This window comes from Anarhichas minor, unplaced genomic scaffold, assembly GCF_050575085.1.
Source record: "Anarhichas minor isolate MPS153535 unplaced genomic scaffold, ASM5057508v1 ptg000010l, whole genome shotgun sequence".
Lineage (NCBI taxonomy): Eukaryota > Metazoa > Chordata > Actinopteri > Perciformes > Anarhichadidae > Anarhichas > Anarhichas minor.
The window spans coordinates 18,890,519-18,906,789 of NW_027466456.1; the positions used below are offsets into that span (position 1 = coordinate 18,890,519).

A 16,271-nucleotide genomic window follows, 5' to 3' on the forward strand; every position below is an offset into this window, starting at 1 on the left:
GATCTCACTGAGAGAGCATGGAACAGTATTTTTTTTTTTCATTGTTTCAAAACTACAGAAACACAAAGCAACAAATTGTTATATGCCTACTTTGTCTCGAAAACACCACTGAGAGCTTTGAAAGGAGTTTTCAAATGTCATATCATTTTAACTGTCAACACTAGGAGACCCTCCTGAGAGTAAAAGTTATCATAGACACGTATGTTCATTTTTTTTAAACTCTGGGTGCGATTTGTTCATGTGTCCAGGTATCAATGTGGGACCAGTGGTGGCAGGAGTCATTGGAGCCAGAAGACCTCAGTATGACATCTGGGGAAACACAGTGAACGTAGCCAGTAGGATGGACAGCACTGGAGTACCAGGAAAGATACAGGTGCAGTACAGCAGTCCGCTGCCTTCTTCTTTACTTCCCGCAGGAAAAAGTTTGATAGAGATTAGAATCAGTTTCAAAAGAGACCTACTCAAAAGGACGGCAGAAAAACAGAAAAACAACCAAACAGAAAAAGAAAATAAATTGTGGTTTTAGGGATTTCTGTGTATGTACAAACACGATACATTGGCCAGAGCTAGGCTAGCTGTTTCCCCGTTTCCAGTCTTTATGCTAAGCTAACGTCTCATGGCTGTAGCTTTATATTTAGCATACAGACATAAGAGGGCTATCTTCTTATCTTACACTCAGAAAGAAAATGAATATGGTAGGCTACATGACAACTTCAAGTCCTTCTGTACACTATTTTAATTGAAATCAATGCAGCTTATTTGAGTCTCCTAATATGAAGAACTGACATCTGTAAAACATCATGAGAAACACAGAGAAACCACGTCCCAAAATCTTTCTTCTTCAGGTGACAGAAGACGTCCATCGTCTCATCACAGACCACTACGACTTTGTCTGCCGAGGCAAGGTCAGCGTGAAGGGCAAAGGTCAGATGCTTACATACTTCCTGGAGGGGCGCAGGCATGGCAGCAGGCTGTCTCAAATCCAGCACCAGTCCGGCAACGCCGAGCGCCGGTCCAGCGCATTCACCCAGGGCAGCGTGTGCACCAGGCTCAGCCCCGCCCCCACCGTGACTACCTACGCTACCAGCAGGACCCCGAGCCTGAGCACGGCCAAACCAACCACCTCCACCAGCACCACCAGGTACCTGCCAACTGTCCCCATGGCAACGGTGTGACGGATGCTGTCTCCGTGGGGATAGTGGAAAACAAAAAGTGGAGAGTGAAGGTGACAGCAGTAGAGGAAAACGTAGAGCCGACCTACTGTCTGTGGGAGGCAGCGGAGACACTGATCGTCCGATGGGAGACCTGGACTCGGGCCCGGACTGCGTTCAGGACTGGAGTCTGAGGGGGGCCTCAATCGGACTCTCCCTCCATACTGGAGCCCTGTTTGTTGTTTCACACCGCAGGGTGCCGTGAACAGGGCACAGGACGCTTTAGCCACGTTGCTCTGTAACCAATCAAAGGCCAAGGTGACTCCCAAAACTGTTTCCACAACTACAAATAACTAAATCAACATCAATATAAAAAAACAATTGCACTGTTTTAGTGTTATAGTGTAGCACGCAACAACCACATCCAGACATTCCTTTAACAACTTGGGCCGACCGTTTTCTCACAGTAAAAAACCAAATCAGTGCTGTTGCCTTAGCGACCACTCCTCACAATGAGTTTCTTGCCATCTTTTTTGTTGCCTTTTAGATTCTTTCTTGATTTAATGGACGCCAATTGAGATGAATTACAGGGGCATTGTTGTCCAAGAGATATATGTTCTTACAGTGGATGAAGCCAAATGTATAATTGTAACTGGCAGTTAACGGTATCAACTTACCAAAAATATGACAGGGCATTGCCTTCAATCATTACCTGGACGTTTATGCCCCTTCACTTTAACCCTCCGACGGCACATGAGGTTATCTCTTGAATCCCCGAGCCGAGCCGCTCAGTGTCTTTAAGTGCATGATGCCACTGCTGCATTTCAGTCTTGTTTGCTGTCTGTTTCCCTGTGATGCTTGACTTCCAGATTCTTCCTCGTCAAAGTGTAGCAATAAAGCGGTTCGTCTTCTATCTCAGCCCCTTGCATGAAACCAGCTGGACCCTATTTTGACCTGATAGTGTATGTAGCCAATAGAGTGTGCATAGCTAGCCACACCAGTCTGTATCTCCGTGGAGTTGAAGCATGACTTAGAAAAACTTATTTTCTGTAATTGTGCGAGTGTGATTCCTTCCTCGTGGAATTCTATTCAAAAAAGGAAAAACCTTTTTTTCTGCGTGCGTGTTTATTAAGAAATATTTTCTATTGTTAAGATATTCTGTTCTACTATTTTTATGAACTAAAAGCTGCTTTGGTCGGGAGAAGAAAACTGCTGTTTATGAGGAGACAACCAAACCTCCGTGTCTGGCTTCCTCATACAAAAATCAGATGATTTATTTTATGGTATAGCATGCTAGTCACAGTACGGCTTACCACAGCCATTAACTCTCCTCTAATCTGTTCTAGCATGCACTGCCTGCAAGCCTGTGGCTCTTACATGCATGCTTTGATTAAACATTCATACAGGCCGAGCAGCGGACACACAGTGACTCTATTTTAATGTAGTCCTCATGCATGCGCTAACGGTAGCGGTCCTCTTGAATGTAAGGTGCTTTTTTGACCCGTGTCTTCTTCATGAGCTTGGCGTGTGAATCTTTTTCGAGGACTTTTTCAGGACGGTTTGACATCAGGCCGGGGTTCCCTCCTCCTCCCCGCTCCTGCTGTAGTCAACAGGTAGCAGGTTTTCAAATGTGCCAACCTATTTTCGTAAACATATCAAACGTGCTGGTGTTGAGCTGTAGCACAACTGAATGTGTGGCTACGGTTATTGTGGATTTTCCTTTTGTTGAATGCCTGTATTTTTACTGTGTGAGCTGTTCTTTAACAGTTTTGTAACTCAATGATCAAATGATGGCAAGTGTGGAGAGATTTATTTGGACACCATAACCTGACTGAAATAATGTAGTTGTACTTCTTATCATATTCAACATAGATTTAAAGTCTATATAGTAGCTTTGATGCTTACTTTGAGTTTCTAAGAGATTAAAAATGAGGATTTTTATACACTTGCTTTAAGATAGAAAGGAGTTATGTACAATATTTTTTCCTGTAAATTGGATATTTTCATACTGTATGATACGGGTTTCAATTGTTATATGTAGGTACTACTTGCTATTATTGTACATTGTAGAGTCTTTTTCAGAGATATATTATGAATGATCCGATATTTGTCAAGTTCTTTCGTTGAAGATGTATTTATCGAGATGTTTTATGTGAATGTACATTTTGTTAAAGACGATATTTTATACTAAGTGTTTGCACTGCAATGATATGGACGTATCATGATTATAAAAATAAAGCCAGCGGGGACGTGTCTCCTGGAGTAAAAAGCGCTCTTCCTGTGCTCTTTTTCACCAAAACACACACACACACACACACACACACACACACACACACACACACACACACACACACTTGTACAGTGCATATGGAGAGGCCATCAAACTCAGTTAAAACATTGAGCAACAGTTGAAAAACAGAGTAGCTGATGTAAGATGTTTGAAGCAACATCGGGGTCAATGTCAGCCTGTTTTTCAGAAGGAGCCTCATGCACGAGCGTGTTATGCGTGTTACACGAGCGTGTTATGGACATGTCTGCTACCAGAAAAACATGACAGTGTTTGTGTGTGTGTGTATAGAGAGCAGATACTGTACGATATGTGCAGATAACAAAGACCACTACTGTGTCAACCTCCCATTTCTGATATTCAGGGCTCGATAAGAATGTTGAGTTGTTGTTAAATTCAATGTTAGACAGGTGTTGAGTAGAAAACAAACACATGTAGCCTCCTTTAATAGAGTACATGTGAAGGCTGTAAGTAAGGTTCGTTTTTTTATTGTCAATAAATCTTCAATTCATAATTTCATAATAATACTAATACCAATAATACCCTTTATGTACATAGTACTACTATGTAACTACTACATTACATTATACAGAAAGAAAAGACAAAAACATTAATGTTTGCTTCAATACAAAGTGGAAGTTAAAAGTGACACGGAACATAGAAAAAACAATTCATGCAGAAATGCAAATTTATGAAAAATACTTTTTAATGGAGACAAATTTACAACTGCAAAAGTCTACAAAATATGACAAAATTTGTAAAATAAATAATAATAACATAATAAAACCGGAAGTGAAAGTAATCCCATCAAGTTTATCCAGCCAACAGTCGTGTAATAAAACAGAGCAGCTGGAACAAGCAGCTGACATTTGCTTGCCTGATAAACGACATGTTACGCACATTTATCACAGATTTCGCATATATAGTGTCATTTTCATGTTTCTACTACACTTGAAATTAAGGTTTTATAAGTTTAAACAAAGCCTGACCAAACAACGCAAGTTTGTAAAGAGTTTAAAACTCACCATTTCAGCACTGAAGGATGTTTCCATTAAAGTAAGTCAAGGTGCAATCAATAATATTAATCACGGGGCTCACTGGCTCATTGGGGCAATCATTCATGTAATTAATCACACCTGTGGATTTCCTGCTCTGGACTGCCCCAGTTAATTGACGTCACCTGTCACCTGCTAGTGTCTGAGTGTGTGAGTGGGACAGCACTTTGTGAAATCATGGACAAAACAGTGCATACATTGCTCAAAAATTCAACCACTAAGCACTCCAACACTTGCAGCCCTTAAACCTCACGTGCACGTGCAAGGCATCTCTGTCTGTTGGGAGATAGGTGATGGACGGAAAAAAGGGCAGAGCAGCATGAAATTAAAAGGCCCCCCTAAATATTCAAAGCAGTCCGGACCTCTGTGTGGGTTATACATGTTTCTGTATATGTTGTCCCCCCCCACACACACTCACACACACACACACATACACAACAGAGGACTCTAACAATCTAACGGGGGTGTTTTTAGAAGGAAAAAGAAAGCAAAACAAACGTGGGGCCTTATCATTGTGTCTGTTTGTGTGTCGGGCTGAGTGCGAAGGGATGTTTCAAGTCCTGTCGCAGGAAGAACCGACTTCCAAACACTCATCAGCGATGTGAAAATGTGTGTGTGTGTGTGTGTGTTTGCTGCTGGTATGTGTGTGTGTGTGTGTGTGTGTAGAGTGAAGCAGCTGGGAGGGCTGTGGCATGCAGTGCATAATGAGTGACAGATTGTCATGGCAACACAACAAGATCGTGCCCTGACGCAAAACGATCGGGGTCGTGTTTTTCAACGAGTAAATGATGAGCCAGTCCTTCCTCTATCGGCTTTGTGATTCATGCTGGTTGCGTGAAATCACTTCAGAGGACGTCAATACTCTGCTTTATGTTGATAACTGAGACATTTACAGCCAGCAGATGGTTAACACACACACACACACACACACACACACACACACACACACACACACACACACACACAATACGAACAGACATGCCTGGCTCAGGAGTGCCAATGACACACTCTGATAGAAGGGAGTGGGAACCGACCTTTTTCTGGCCTGGTTTACAGCTGTGGTATCAGCAGCTGGAGTCAGGTGCTGCCGAGTGGAAAAAGCAGTGACGCAGACTATTGGGACTCTCGTCAACGAGTTTTGACTCACACTGCTTACACAATGACCCTGACCCTGTGTGTCATAACATCCTTTACTGTAAACCTCTACTGGAAGTTGGACCCTGGGAGTGTGGGGGGGGAAAACACAAGCCCGCTGCTTACAGTGTGTGTGTATATAACCTTGTATATGCTTTTCAGCTGCATGCATGTTTGTTTATCTCTGTTCGTGTCCGTGTTTAAGTGAGTGCATTTTAGTGTGCGAGCGAGGCCAAACCAGTGTTGAACATTCAGCTCAACATCAAACATGTATTACGTCTGCAGCATTCACCTGAGAACAAACAGTACCTTCTCGCCATGAAAATAAAGATGCCCAGATGTCCTGGATCAGTGGTTCCCATACTGGAGGGCAGGACCCCAGAATGGGTCGCAAGATAAATCTGATGGGTCCGCGTGGTGATTGACAAAGCTAGGAAAGAGGAGGAGAAGACAATTCTGCCACTCAAAAGTACGATTAGCTTTTTGGTACCATTTTCAAAACAAACAAGCTTTAGAACGGTGGAAAGATTTGGTCATTAAGTCTCCCACGGCCATCACACTGCCAGGCGCAGAGCACAGTTTAAGGGTTAATGCACATGATTCATCCTGAAGGATTGCTTTCTAGATTTGATCAAATCCATATGCAAGGATTAAGCGCTCAAATGCTTTCAGTGTACAGAACTGGAAATGTTCGTCCAAGAACTTTTGTGTCAAAACAGAGTTTTCTGCAAAAAGTGAGAAACAAAACGTCTCCTAGAGGTCTCCAACAAATGTCCAAAACACAAACTGCTCCCCTCTGATTAGTTGATAAAAAAAACATCCTCCCATGAGAATGTTTCCTCATCAAGGATTTCCCCAGTGCAAGAGTGTTTTTCTCTGTCTTGTAGTTGTGTTTTCCCTATAAGCACATCAACACAGATACACACAGGGTCAATGAACTCCATGTTCTGTAAGAACAGCATTGACCCTTACTAACCTGCTGCTACAGGTCCTGCATGTTTGGTCTCTTCACACGGAAAATGTCATAATAACCTCCCGAAACAGAGCAGATCACGATGACCTGACATAAACTGAATCCTGTGAAAAACAGATCAACACAGCTTTGACCTACAGACTGACATCTGCAGACAGATATGCGATGTCCCATTGCTACAATTACATAAATACATATGTCTCCTCTGAGCCCTGCTGGAATCTCACCACACAGATGCTTTTGGGGTTTATTTTCCCCGGTTTTGAGATGTCTGTCTCCATCCCAATACAATGGAGGCAAGTGGAATTTGTGGTATTGAAAAAATGACATGCCAGTTCCTTTTTGCAAACATTTTTGTCAACGCTCTGAGGAGCCCAAACAAAAGAATCATTATTCACTCTTGGATGCACTTTATAAACTGCAGTATATGCCTTTTAATATTTTACAGTCTCAGCTCACTCGACTCCAGCTTGTGTTGAATGCAGACAAAACAAAGCTGATGTGATTTTCTAATGCAAGGAGGAAGCCTACAGACATTGTGAATATTCTCACGATTCACGGGAGGACAATTTAAGCTTTTATTTCTTATAAATACTTGGTATTTGGCTTAAGGTTCTATTCAGAGCATTAATATAGAAGCAAACAACTATTTGCTGTGTAATGATACAACTAATTGCTCTGTGCTGAGTACAGCTGATAACGCCGTCACGACCAACGCCGTCATCGCGTAACCCTCAGGTTCCCCCTCAGGTAAACACTGTTCGCTCCGTCAGCACTGTTACCGTTGTTTTACCTGCTAGCCGCCGGCTCAGCCATTGCAATGTGGACAGCTGTTCGAAAGCAATCCCTCAATCATAGATTTGCTCTACATCTCCTATAGAGAACGTATAATTAAGGTATTTCTTTTATACAAGGCGTTGCTAATCTTGTAATCTTGTAATCTAAGATTGATTTGCGGTGATTTATTGTGCATTAATACATGTATGAATTAGCATGATGTACCCGGATGTTGAACTCTGTTTATCACAGTGTGTTAAACATTAACAAATTAACAATTGTCTCAACATAGGGCTTTGTATTCCAAACAAACCACCTCTGTCCAGACTAAATTCTACGACAAATGACTCCTTTCTATTCCTAATAATGAAACTATTTTATTATTGTTTTATCTGTCGCCGTATTTGGTTTTGTTTTGTATTATTTTGTCTCCAGCTTCTTATGATGCTGTCTTGGCCGGTTCTCGCTTGCAGAAGAGATTTAACATACAAGCAAAATATTTAGGCATCAGAAGTCTCACATTTTAAGCACACACCAAAACTATCTACACAACCAGAAACCAGCAGATGTGAGGGAATATAAGTATTTTTGTCATGTGAGTGAACTGACATAGAACATACTTTCTTTTCTTTCTTTTTTTTTTTTTTTTACCTTTGATGGGCCTCAAAACGTTAATCTGAATCACAATAAGGGCTTATTATGATCTGTGTACAAAATGTACTCTTCAGTAGAAAAAATACATTCCTCCTGCATGTACTGTAAGTCCATGCTGCACAATTATCTGGACCTCTCGGGCACAATGAAGTTGAAAGTGAAGGGGAGTCAATCCAGGCAACATTACAGGGTGGCGACTGTAACACTCCCTGACTGTATATGATCTTCCAGCCTTTATTTACTGCACAGCATCCTTTGATGTGGATGTGCTGGACAGACTGCTCTATTGTAAATGAAGAAAGGATCTTCAGACACACAGTTGATGGACGGAAAGGGGAGAAGGAGGAGGGAGGGAGTAAAGCAACAGTGAGTTTGGATGGAAACCTCCATTCTCCTGCATGGGGACACAATTCTGGTAAATCCTACCAACACAGCTCGCCTGACCCATTCATGAGATTGTTTCCAGTTAACTTTGCCAAGTGCAATCCTCTGGCTCGGACTTCCTTCTACCTCTCATTAGAGCCACAACGAGAGAGGGAAGCACTGCAGCTAAACACACACACACACACACAGAGAGAGGAGGAAACTCCACACAATGGATGCTGGCGCATGGGAGCCTGGATTTCCTGGGTTTCCCACACACAAGTGTACAATCACAAGCTCACAAACATATACACTTATTCGAAAAACCCACCGAAACACACACACAAACACACGTGTGAACCATCATACAACACGCCAAGACGCTGCGCTATATTAAAGCAGTGCAGAGTGTCCCGAGACTCCTCGGCCATGACGGACCCCCGCTTTGTTTTAGTGTTTTTCTCCCAGACCTCGTTCTATGATCTGCGCTGCCTGTTTAATAAGACATGGATTATCCGATTAAGGAAATCTTGTGAGAAGGAGAGAAGAAGAAAAAGAACAACTTTGCTGCGGATTAGCGTCACTGTGCCCACTCACATCACATTCCTGGCTGCTGAGTCTCAGCCCTGGGAGAGGACACTGGTTATCCAGACCACGCCACGGACGTGTCCTGGGACCAGAGACGACACACTTTTCCACCTGCCACAGTCATCTGTCTCCCACATCGAGCCACTCCCTGCTGCCCTGCATTCACCTCCTGTCCTGCCATTCCCATAACCTGATCTTTCCCCTGCTCACCTGTTCTCCATTTCCCTCATTAGTCAGTACAGTGCATGCCAGCCCATTTTCCTCAGTCAGATTATTATTGTTGTTTCATGCAGGTTCTGTACCTGAACCTGTGCTTGTACCTGAACTTGTACCTGTACCTGAACCTGAAAGTGTACCTTTGCCTTTCTGCCTGTGCCTGAACCTTAACCTGTACCTGAACATGAACCTGTACCTGTAGCTGTGCCTGAAACCTTGACCCTGGAACCTGTACCTGACTGTAAGCTTCCATTTGTTTGCTTTAGTCAATAACATAAGTGTTCCTATCTTGTCTGATTGTCTGCGTTTATATCCTCGTCCCTCTGTTGCCTCTGTCCCGGCTGTGAGACGTGTTTGATAAACTCTCTAGTATTACACATGAGTGCGTTGAGTAAGGTGTAATACGAGAAGTTAAACCTCTCCTTCCGAGTGACGGAAGTACATACGTATATACCCTAACCCCAGAGAGCCTCTGGGTGTCGGCCTCTATTATTCACACAGGTATGCATTCTTTCTGTGGGTGTGACTTCAAAGAACTCTGTTTTTCTGAGCTCATCTGTCAAAGGTATCCCCCTTTTGACGCCCTCTAAAGGGCAAGGTTTAGATCACCATAAATGGAACCTGAAGGGTGTGTATTTGTGTGTGTGTCTGTGTGTGTGGGTGGGTGTGAGCAGCTCCTGAGACAACAAGACTGTTTTTCCCGGTGCTCTTGTCAAAGGTAAACATTCCAGTCTTGGGACGTTCAATGCCAAGCGCTGTTTGATCTCCATCATGTGACATCTGAAAGAGATGGGAACCCCCCCCGCCCCCTTTCCCCCTTATCATCGCTCTCCCAAACACAAACCCTGCAGCAGCCATTCGAGGGCTTTGCTTTTTGTGCCGGGGTCTTGATCCAGCTGTGTACATGTGTTTTTGAAAAAGTAGGTCTGTTCCTGACCTGAGATAACTGTGTTCTGTTTGACCACTCTGCCTCTCTCATCTGACAGCTCAAAAAAACAACAACTGCCAGAAACCACATGTTCCATGAGAATACTTCACATGTTTAATCCCTCATGCCTCTCCGTCTTTACATCAACCTGCTAATTCCCAGACGATCCCATGCTGTGCTTTACAGCAGCAGCCAGTCAGCCATATGAGGTCATATCATAAGATATTGCAGACAAGCTTCACACAGGAGTGGAGGCCTTACAAAGAGGGTTAAGGAGATACATCTATGTAAATATACAGTTGAACATCTGCGTGAAATGACAAAAAAATGTATTGCCCAATCCACGTTACAGCTCCTAGGAGTCCACTTTCACAGTTCAACGGAGGACAGATTGAAACAGATGTGCATGCACATCAGGAAATGTTTGAAAGTTGTAAAACTTAAACTTTTAACACGTTAATGGAATAAGCAGTGGTGAAACAAGTATTTTGGATTCTTTACTTAAGATGAGTAGCGGGGACACAATGCAAAGATGCTTCTTTACAGGTAAAGGTCATTCAATGTTTTACTTGTGGGTAAGTACTGCATTAACAACAATATACATTTAACTATACGTAAAAGTGAAAGTATGCAGACTACAGAGCGTAATGGTGGAATGTAATTAACTACATTTACTCAAGTACTGTTCCTAACCTAAATAGGACTTAAAGGTATACTTTTCCTGAGTATTTTCATGGCTATACATATTATATATGCTGCATTACGAGTACTTTTACTTTGAAATCTTTACATTTTTCTGATAATACTTCCTTACTTTAATTTAAGGAGTATTTTGAATGCAGTCTTTGGCTGACCTTAACTTGTAATGGAGTATTTTAACACTGATGTAGTGCTACTTTTACTCAAGTAAAGTATCTAAATACTTCCTGCGGCACTGTCTGTGAAACAGAAGTACCTTTTCCTCCCGCAGTTTTCATGATGAGAATGGGGACATTGAGTTATGCATTAAAAGACTTCCTGTTCAGTGAGAGTGAGAAAAAATAAACATTGAACCATCCTGTAGGACATGCTGTATTTTGTCGCACATGTGCACACATCACATGAGTTATTGAAAGAATGGACACAACAAATCCCTTTAACCTCAGTGTCCCTCAGGCCAGTCTTTACAAACTCTGCCTGCTGTGAAGCCAATGTGTTTAAACCCACACAACTTTATTCTACATTTGAGTGTCAAACAGGCTACATCAGAGTGAGTTTGGGGGAAATGATGCATACAATATTTCTGGAGACAAACCTACGAACCAAAAGTGAGTTATGTTTCCTGCAAACCTTTTTTTTATTTTACACCAGAAAAGTTTGTAACTGATCTGTAGCTGATTTGGTAAAAAACAACAAGGAAAAAGGGGGCGGGGGATATAAAACGCTCTCATGCCACATCACATTACACTATAAGCATTATTTAGCCCGGGGCTTTGAGGAATCTGAGCATCACGTGAGACTGACCGTTAACGCCAGTTGACAGATGATGCAATACTATAACGCAATTGCATGTTCGCACAATGCAGCCCATTGCATCAGAAAAAAGTCGAGGTAAAATGTGAAAATGTATACAATATACTAATGAAGAGAGGATGGATTAAAGGAGGGATTTGCTCTGAGTTTTCGGTGTCCTTTTTCAAATGAAGGGAACACTACAACATGCCCGCCTGGGTTCAGCGGTGACAGCACACGAAATGCCTTGCATCAAGCCGTGAAAACGCGCGTGTTGTTCCAAGCGTGGGACCATCAAAGCCCCATAGAGAGTGGCAAGGCAGCGGGACGTGTCTGTGGACACGTCTGCGCAGCCCCCATTCAAAGCTTTGGCCTATAATCATCCCAGGAAACGGGTAATTACAACGGGAAATCTCGTGGACTGAGCCCAAAAGCCGGCTTCAGTGCGCGCGCAAAGGGACAGAGGGATCACATGCCAGAGTCCCCAGCCCCCTGACTCAGTGGCGTAAACGGAGAGCCTCATTTGCGCAGCTATTCCTAAAAAGTCGGTTTTATTGTCCCTCTGCAATACACGGGTGCTTTCCCGTGTCAAATTGGAACCGTTGGTTCCCTCTCCACGCGCAGCGTGGGCGTGCGTAATGTGCGCGCATTACTAGTTTACTTCCAAGTTGTGTAAGAAGTACGGGAAGGACAATTAATAAAGAAAGCGTTATGAATAGGCAGCGTTGTTCCTCGCGAGAGGAGCTCGTTCGTGTCAGAGCAGAAAACACGGAACTGTTTCACATTTGAAATAGATTAAAATCAGCAACTGAGTGACGTCATGTTGGAATCTTTTCATTTCAACTAAAACAAACAATGAGAAAGAAACGCACCGCCTCTGTGGTTAGGCTACTAGAGAGAGTGGCAGCGTGGGGTAAAGTAGTTAAGTGTAGCACCAGCGTGAGAAGAAAAGGGGGGGTGGTCCTTGATTGCAACATCAAACACTGGTGTCGTCACTCACCAGTGATACGTGCAAGCACTGCCTGTTCCAAAATAAATATTGACGTGATTGTTGTATTCAAATGAGCTGCCTGACCGGACATTGGCTGGCCAATCGGAGCCCGTCGTATCATCACACCTTCTTTCCAGAAATCATTCATAACGCCGATGCGTCAAACACTCACAGAGGACCCGGCTATAAATACGGCTGCGCGCAACGCACAGTTAGACATTTTCCCAAAAATCAAACGAAAGGCAGAACTGAGCAAGAACCGTGTGTGAATCCGGCTTCTACCTTTGATTATCCTCTCTGCCTTGCTCTACATTTTATATTCTATATTTAGTTTCCAGCTCACTATGTTGCCCATGGGTGGATTATCTTTGAGGCACGTCGCGGTGGCAGCGCTGTGCTCCGTGCTGTCCACAGGGACGCTGGGGTCCCCGGTGGTGGGGCCAGAGCCGATCCGATGCGCCCCGTGTTCTCCGGAGAAGCTGAGCCAGTGTCCAGAAGTGGCGCCCGAATGCGCCGAGGTGTTGCGGGAACCCGGCTGTGGATGCTGCCTCGCCTGCGCCCTGAAGGCTGAGGAGCTGTGCGGGATCTACACGTCGCCGTGCGGCTCCGGACTGAGGTGCACCCCGAGACCCGGCGACACCCGGCCGCTGCACTCCCTCACCCGGGGACAGGCCGTGTGCACGGAGAGCACTGAGCCAGAGCCGACCCCCGAGACCCAGACACAAGGTAGGCCTATAAAGCTCCATATTTATACATCCAGCAAATCCTCATTCTTGCAACCCCCCCCCCAAAAAATACACCTGGGTAGTATAATTACAGTTACTTCCAGTCAGCCCCGCTTTACATTCATTCAATGTCTCTCTCAAGATCAGGGAGAGCCAGAGGCCGAGATGGAGAACGCAGCCATCGCGTCGGACCCCGGCTCCAGCCTCTACCTACCCGGCCACAGTAAGCCTTATGACCCGAGGGCTGCTGCCGACGCTCAGGAGAGCATGAAAGCGAAACTCATCGCCATCGGCAGGAAACTGGTCGAACAGGTGAGACCCCCTCAAAAAACGCTGTACCAGTAGCCTATCATTGTGTGAAATCTATGAAATCCCCCTTGTATGTTACTAAAAGTTTTGGGGAGGTTTGGGGAGGGGACTTGTGCACCACTAGGGGGAGCTCGCGTGCCGTTGAAGTAGATGATGCGGGAGACAGGGAATGGGGGATGCTTGTTGTTATAAGTTTTATATTGATGCCAGCCCACGTGCTTGCTGATGATGAAGCAGTGTTCATTATTAATTCTGTGTGTCGGCTAAAGAGCCCAGTTAAACCCTTCTTTCCCCTGCGTCTTCTCAACAGGGGCCCTGTCATGTTGAGCTGCAGAGAGCCTTGGACAAGATTGCCAAATCTCAGCAGAAATTAGGGGACAAATTAACCAGATTCTACCTCCCCAACTGTGACAAACACGGGCTTTACAAACCCAAACAGGTACTTATCTTTAGCTAAAGTGTGTATTGGATTCATAACTCCACTCAGCATGAGATAATCTCACCAAGTTGTGTGTGTGTGTGTGTGTGTGTGTGTGTGTGTGTGGTGTGTGAGGCAAGATTTTTATCAACCACAGTATTACAAGTGTGTGAGTGAGTGTGTGCTGCAGGCAGGGTGTTTTAAGTGTGTGTTTCATTTAGTGTGATGTTACATACTGTAGGTAGTGCTGCATTGCCATACACGTGTGTATGACATATAAAATGAAAAATTCAAGCAGCTGAATAAAATGATTTCCTGTTTCTTTTTCTTCTGCAGTGCGAGTCCTCTCTGGATGGACAGAGGGGTCGATGCTGGTGTGTGAACCCCTGGAACGGCAAGAAGATTTTAGGTTCGACTGACCTGGCTGCAGATGCCGAGTGCCCTTAAAGAGACCAACCGCTGAGTTAGATCTCACAAAAAAAAAAAAAAAAAAAAGAAGAAGTAAGCCACTGATTTTTCCTTTTTTGATAGCTGTTTATTTATTGATCTTGTCCATGGTGGTGTTTAATTCAGGTACACTGTCATTGCGGGGCTTCGGGTCCCAGCTATACCCTGATCCCCAACCTCCCTCCTCTTCAAACACCCGTCCCAAAGAGAAAAAAATATCTATTTTTGTTTTTCTGAAAAGAAGATTTTAATATTGATGCATACACTTCTACTCTTCAGCCTTATTTATTTCAACTTTATTTCATTTTATTTGTTATTTGTAATTATTTTATGAGTATTTATATCATTTTTTTTGCCTTATTGTTATTATTATATTATTATTTTTTATGGGTGTATAAAGTGTACATATGTATCTTGGCTCTGAGTAACTCCACTAATGAGTTGTCTGGAGGTTTGGTTTGTGATGAACCAAGCAAGAACAAAAGCACTGAGTTACCAAATGTCATTTAGAAATATTTCTAAATGTTGTTTTTATGATTCATTTTCACCTTGTTGCCATTGTTATGTTTTGTTGTTGTTGTTGATTTGACACATGATCAGCTCTTGTCAGTGAATGCAAAACTCTCAGTCGGGAATCCTTAAATAGTACTCAGAAAACATTTCCCATGGTTCCATGGGGTTGCAGTTTGCATGACAGGCAGTGCCTCCCTGCGCCGCCTCTCAGACGGGTATTTCTACATTAACCTACCTCCAATATTTATGTGTCTGCTGTAAGTTGTGTCGATGTATCTGTCAAAAAAGACTTGCTAGTTTATTTTACATGTTGCTGTTCTCTCTGACCGAGAACACATGACCACAAAGAGCGAGTCCCTCGGCGAACCAGGCCGTGGGACGCCTTTGCTCTTCATCTACATGCTGCTGTTGGAGAAAGAATTATTGTTTGTGTGAGTCTATTCCAAAGTGAAAAACTGCTCACGTGTGTATGTAAACTTTTGTAATTGAGATGTAATGTAAAAAGAAAAAAAGGTGATATATTTAATAAAAACATTAACCTCAGCTATGCGCTCCTGGCCTCTCTTTCACCTCAGACAGGTTTACTTTGTGCACAAACATCCATAGGTGGCAAAACATCAGAATCATAACAGCCTCATCAGGACATTATGAAAGTCTGTGTGTAGATGCACCCCTGCACCACATTTTCTATATTCGGCGTGTTTGTGTGCAGTGTTATCACGGGGATCTAAAGCGGAGGTCCTTGTCTAACTTTAGACAGTTCGCGGGGAGATGCAGCTCCACGCTGCCTTTTGACCCGCTCTCTGTTTGCCTTGGTCGGGCACAGGAATTCACCTCAACCTCTTGTGCCCACTGCCAGCCTGCCCGGCACCACCAGATTTATTTTTATTCTTTACAAATTGAACCTTTGCTTTATCCTTATTGACACATTCCAAGACTGAGGGGAGCCCGATTGCATTCAAGGACTTCAAGAGGAGTCCCGATCGCCTGCAGAAATGAAGCTGAGATGGCCGTCCTATTGGTGACAGCACAGGCCTCATTCTTCCCAGTGATATTTAAAAAAAGTCTCGGATGACACGAAAACAAACATCAGGGACAGCATCTTAAAATGTGTTCATTTTTTATTCAAAAAAAAAAAAAAAAAAGACAAAAAGACATTAAATACAAATTATATTTTGAATCAAAATCATTTCATTTCTCAGAGAAAATAATAGCGGTGTGATTTCTAGTTAAGTATCATGAAAAGTTTGA

General features: G+C 43.4%; 2 protein-coding genes across 2 annotated transcripts in view; both read left to right on the top strand.

The window, feature by feature from the left end:
• adcy1a (adenylate cyclase 1a) overlaps nucleotides 1-1,175 on the top strand; it is a 37,354-nt gene extending 36,179 nt beyond the window's left edge. Inside the window, exons 19-20 of the mRNA XM_076088700.1 lie at nucleotides 249-373; nucleotides 846-1,175. Coding sequence (XP_075944815.1) covers nucleotides 249-373; nucleotides 846-1,175 — 455 coding nt within the window. The remainder of the gene's footprint in view (nucleotides 1-248; nucleotides 374-845) is intronic.
• Nucleotides 1,176-12,952: 11,777 nt separating this feature from the next.
• igfbp1a (insulin-like growth factor binding protein 1a) lies at nucleotides 12,953-16,048 on the top strand. The gene is made up of 4 exons (XM_076088701.1): nucleotides 12,953-13,334; nucleotides 13,476-13,645; nucleotides 13,953-14,081; nucleotides 14,397-16,048. The coding sequence occupies exons 1-4, from the start codon at nucleotides 12,953-12,955 to the stop codon at nucleotides 14,505-14,507; spliced, it is 792 nt and encodes a 263-aa protein (XP_075944816.1). The 3' UTR covers nucleotides 14,508-16,048.
• The last annotated feature ends 223 nt before the right edge of the window (nucleotides 16,049-16,271 follow it).

What these genes read in the sequence shown, in the direction of transcription:
- igfbp1a (XM_076088701.1), top strand. Translation starts at nt 12,953, where the DNA reads ATGTTGCCCATGGGTGGATTATCTTTGAGGCACGTCGCGGTGGCAGCG. An exon ending in CCCCGAGACCCAGACACAAG is followed by an intron (nt 13,335 to 13,475) that starts GTAGGCCTATAA and finishes GTCTCTCTCAAG; the next exon opens with ATCAGGGAGAGCCAGAGGCC. An exon ending in GGCTTTACAAACCCAAACAG is followed by an intron (nt 14,082 to 14,396) that starts GTACTTATCTTT and finishes TTTCTTCTGCAG; the next exon opens with TGCGAGTCCTCTCTGGATGG.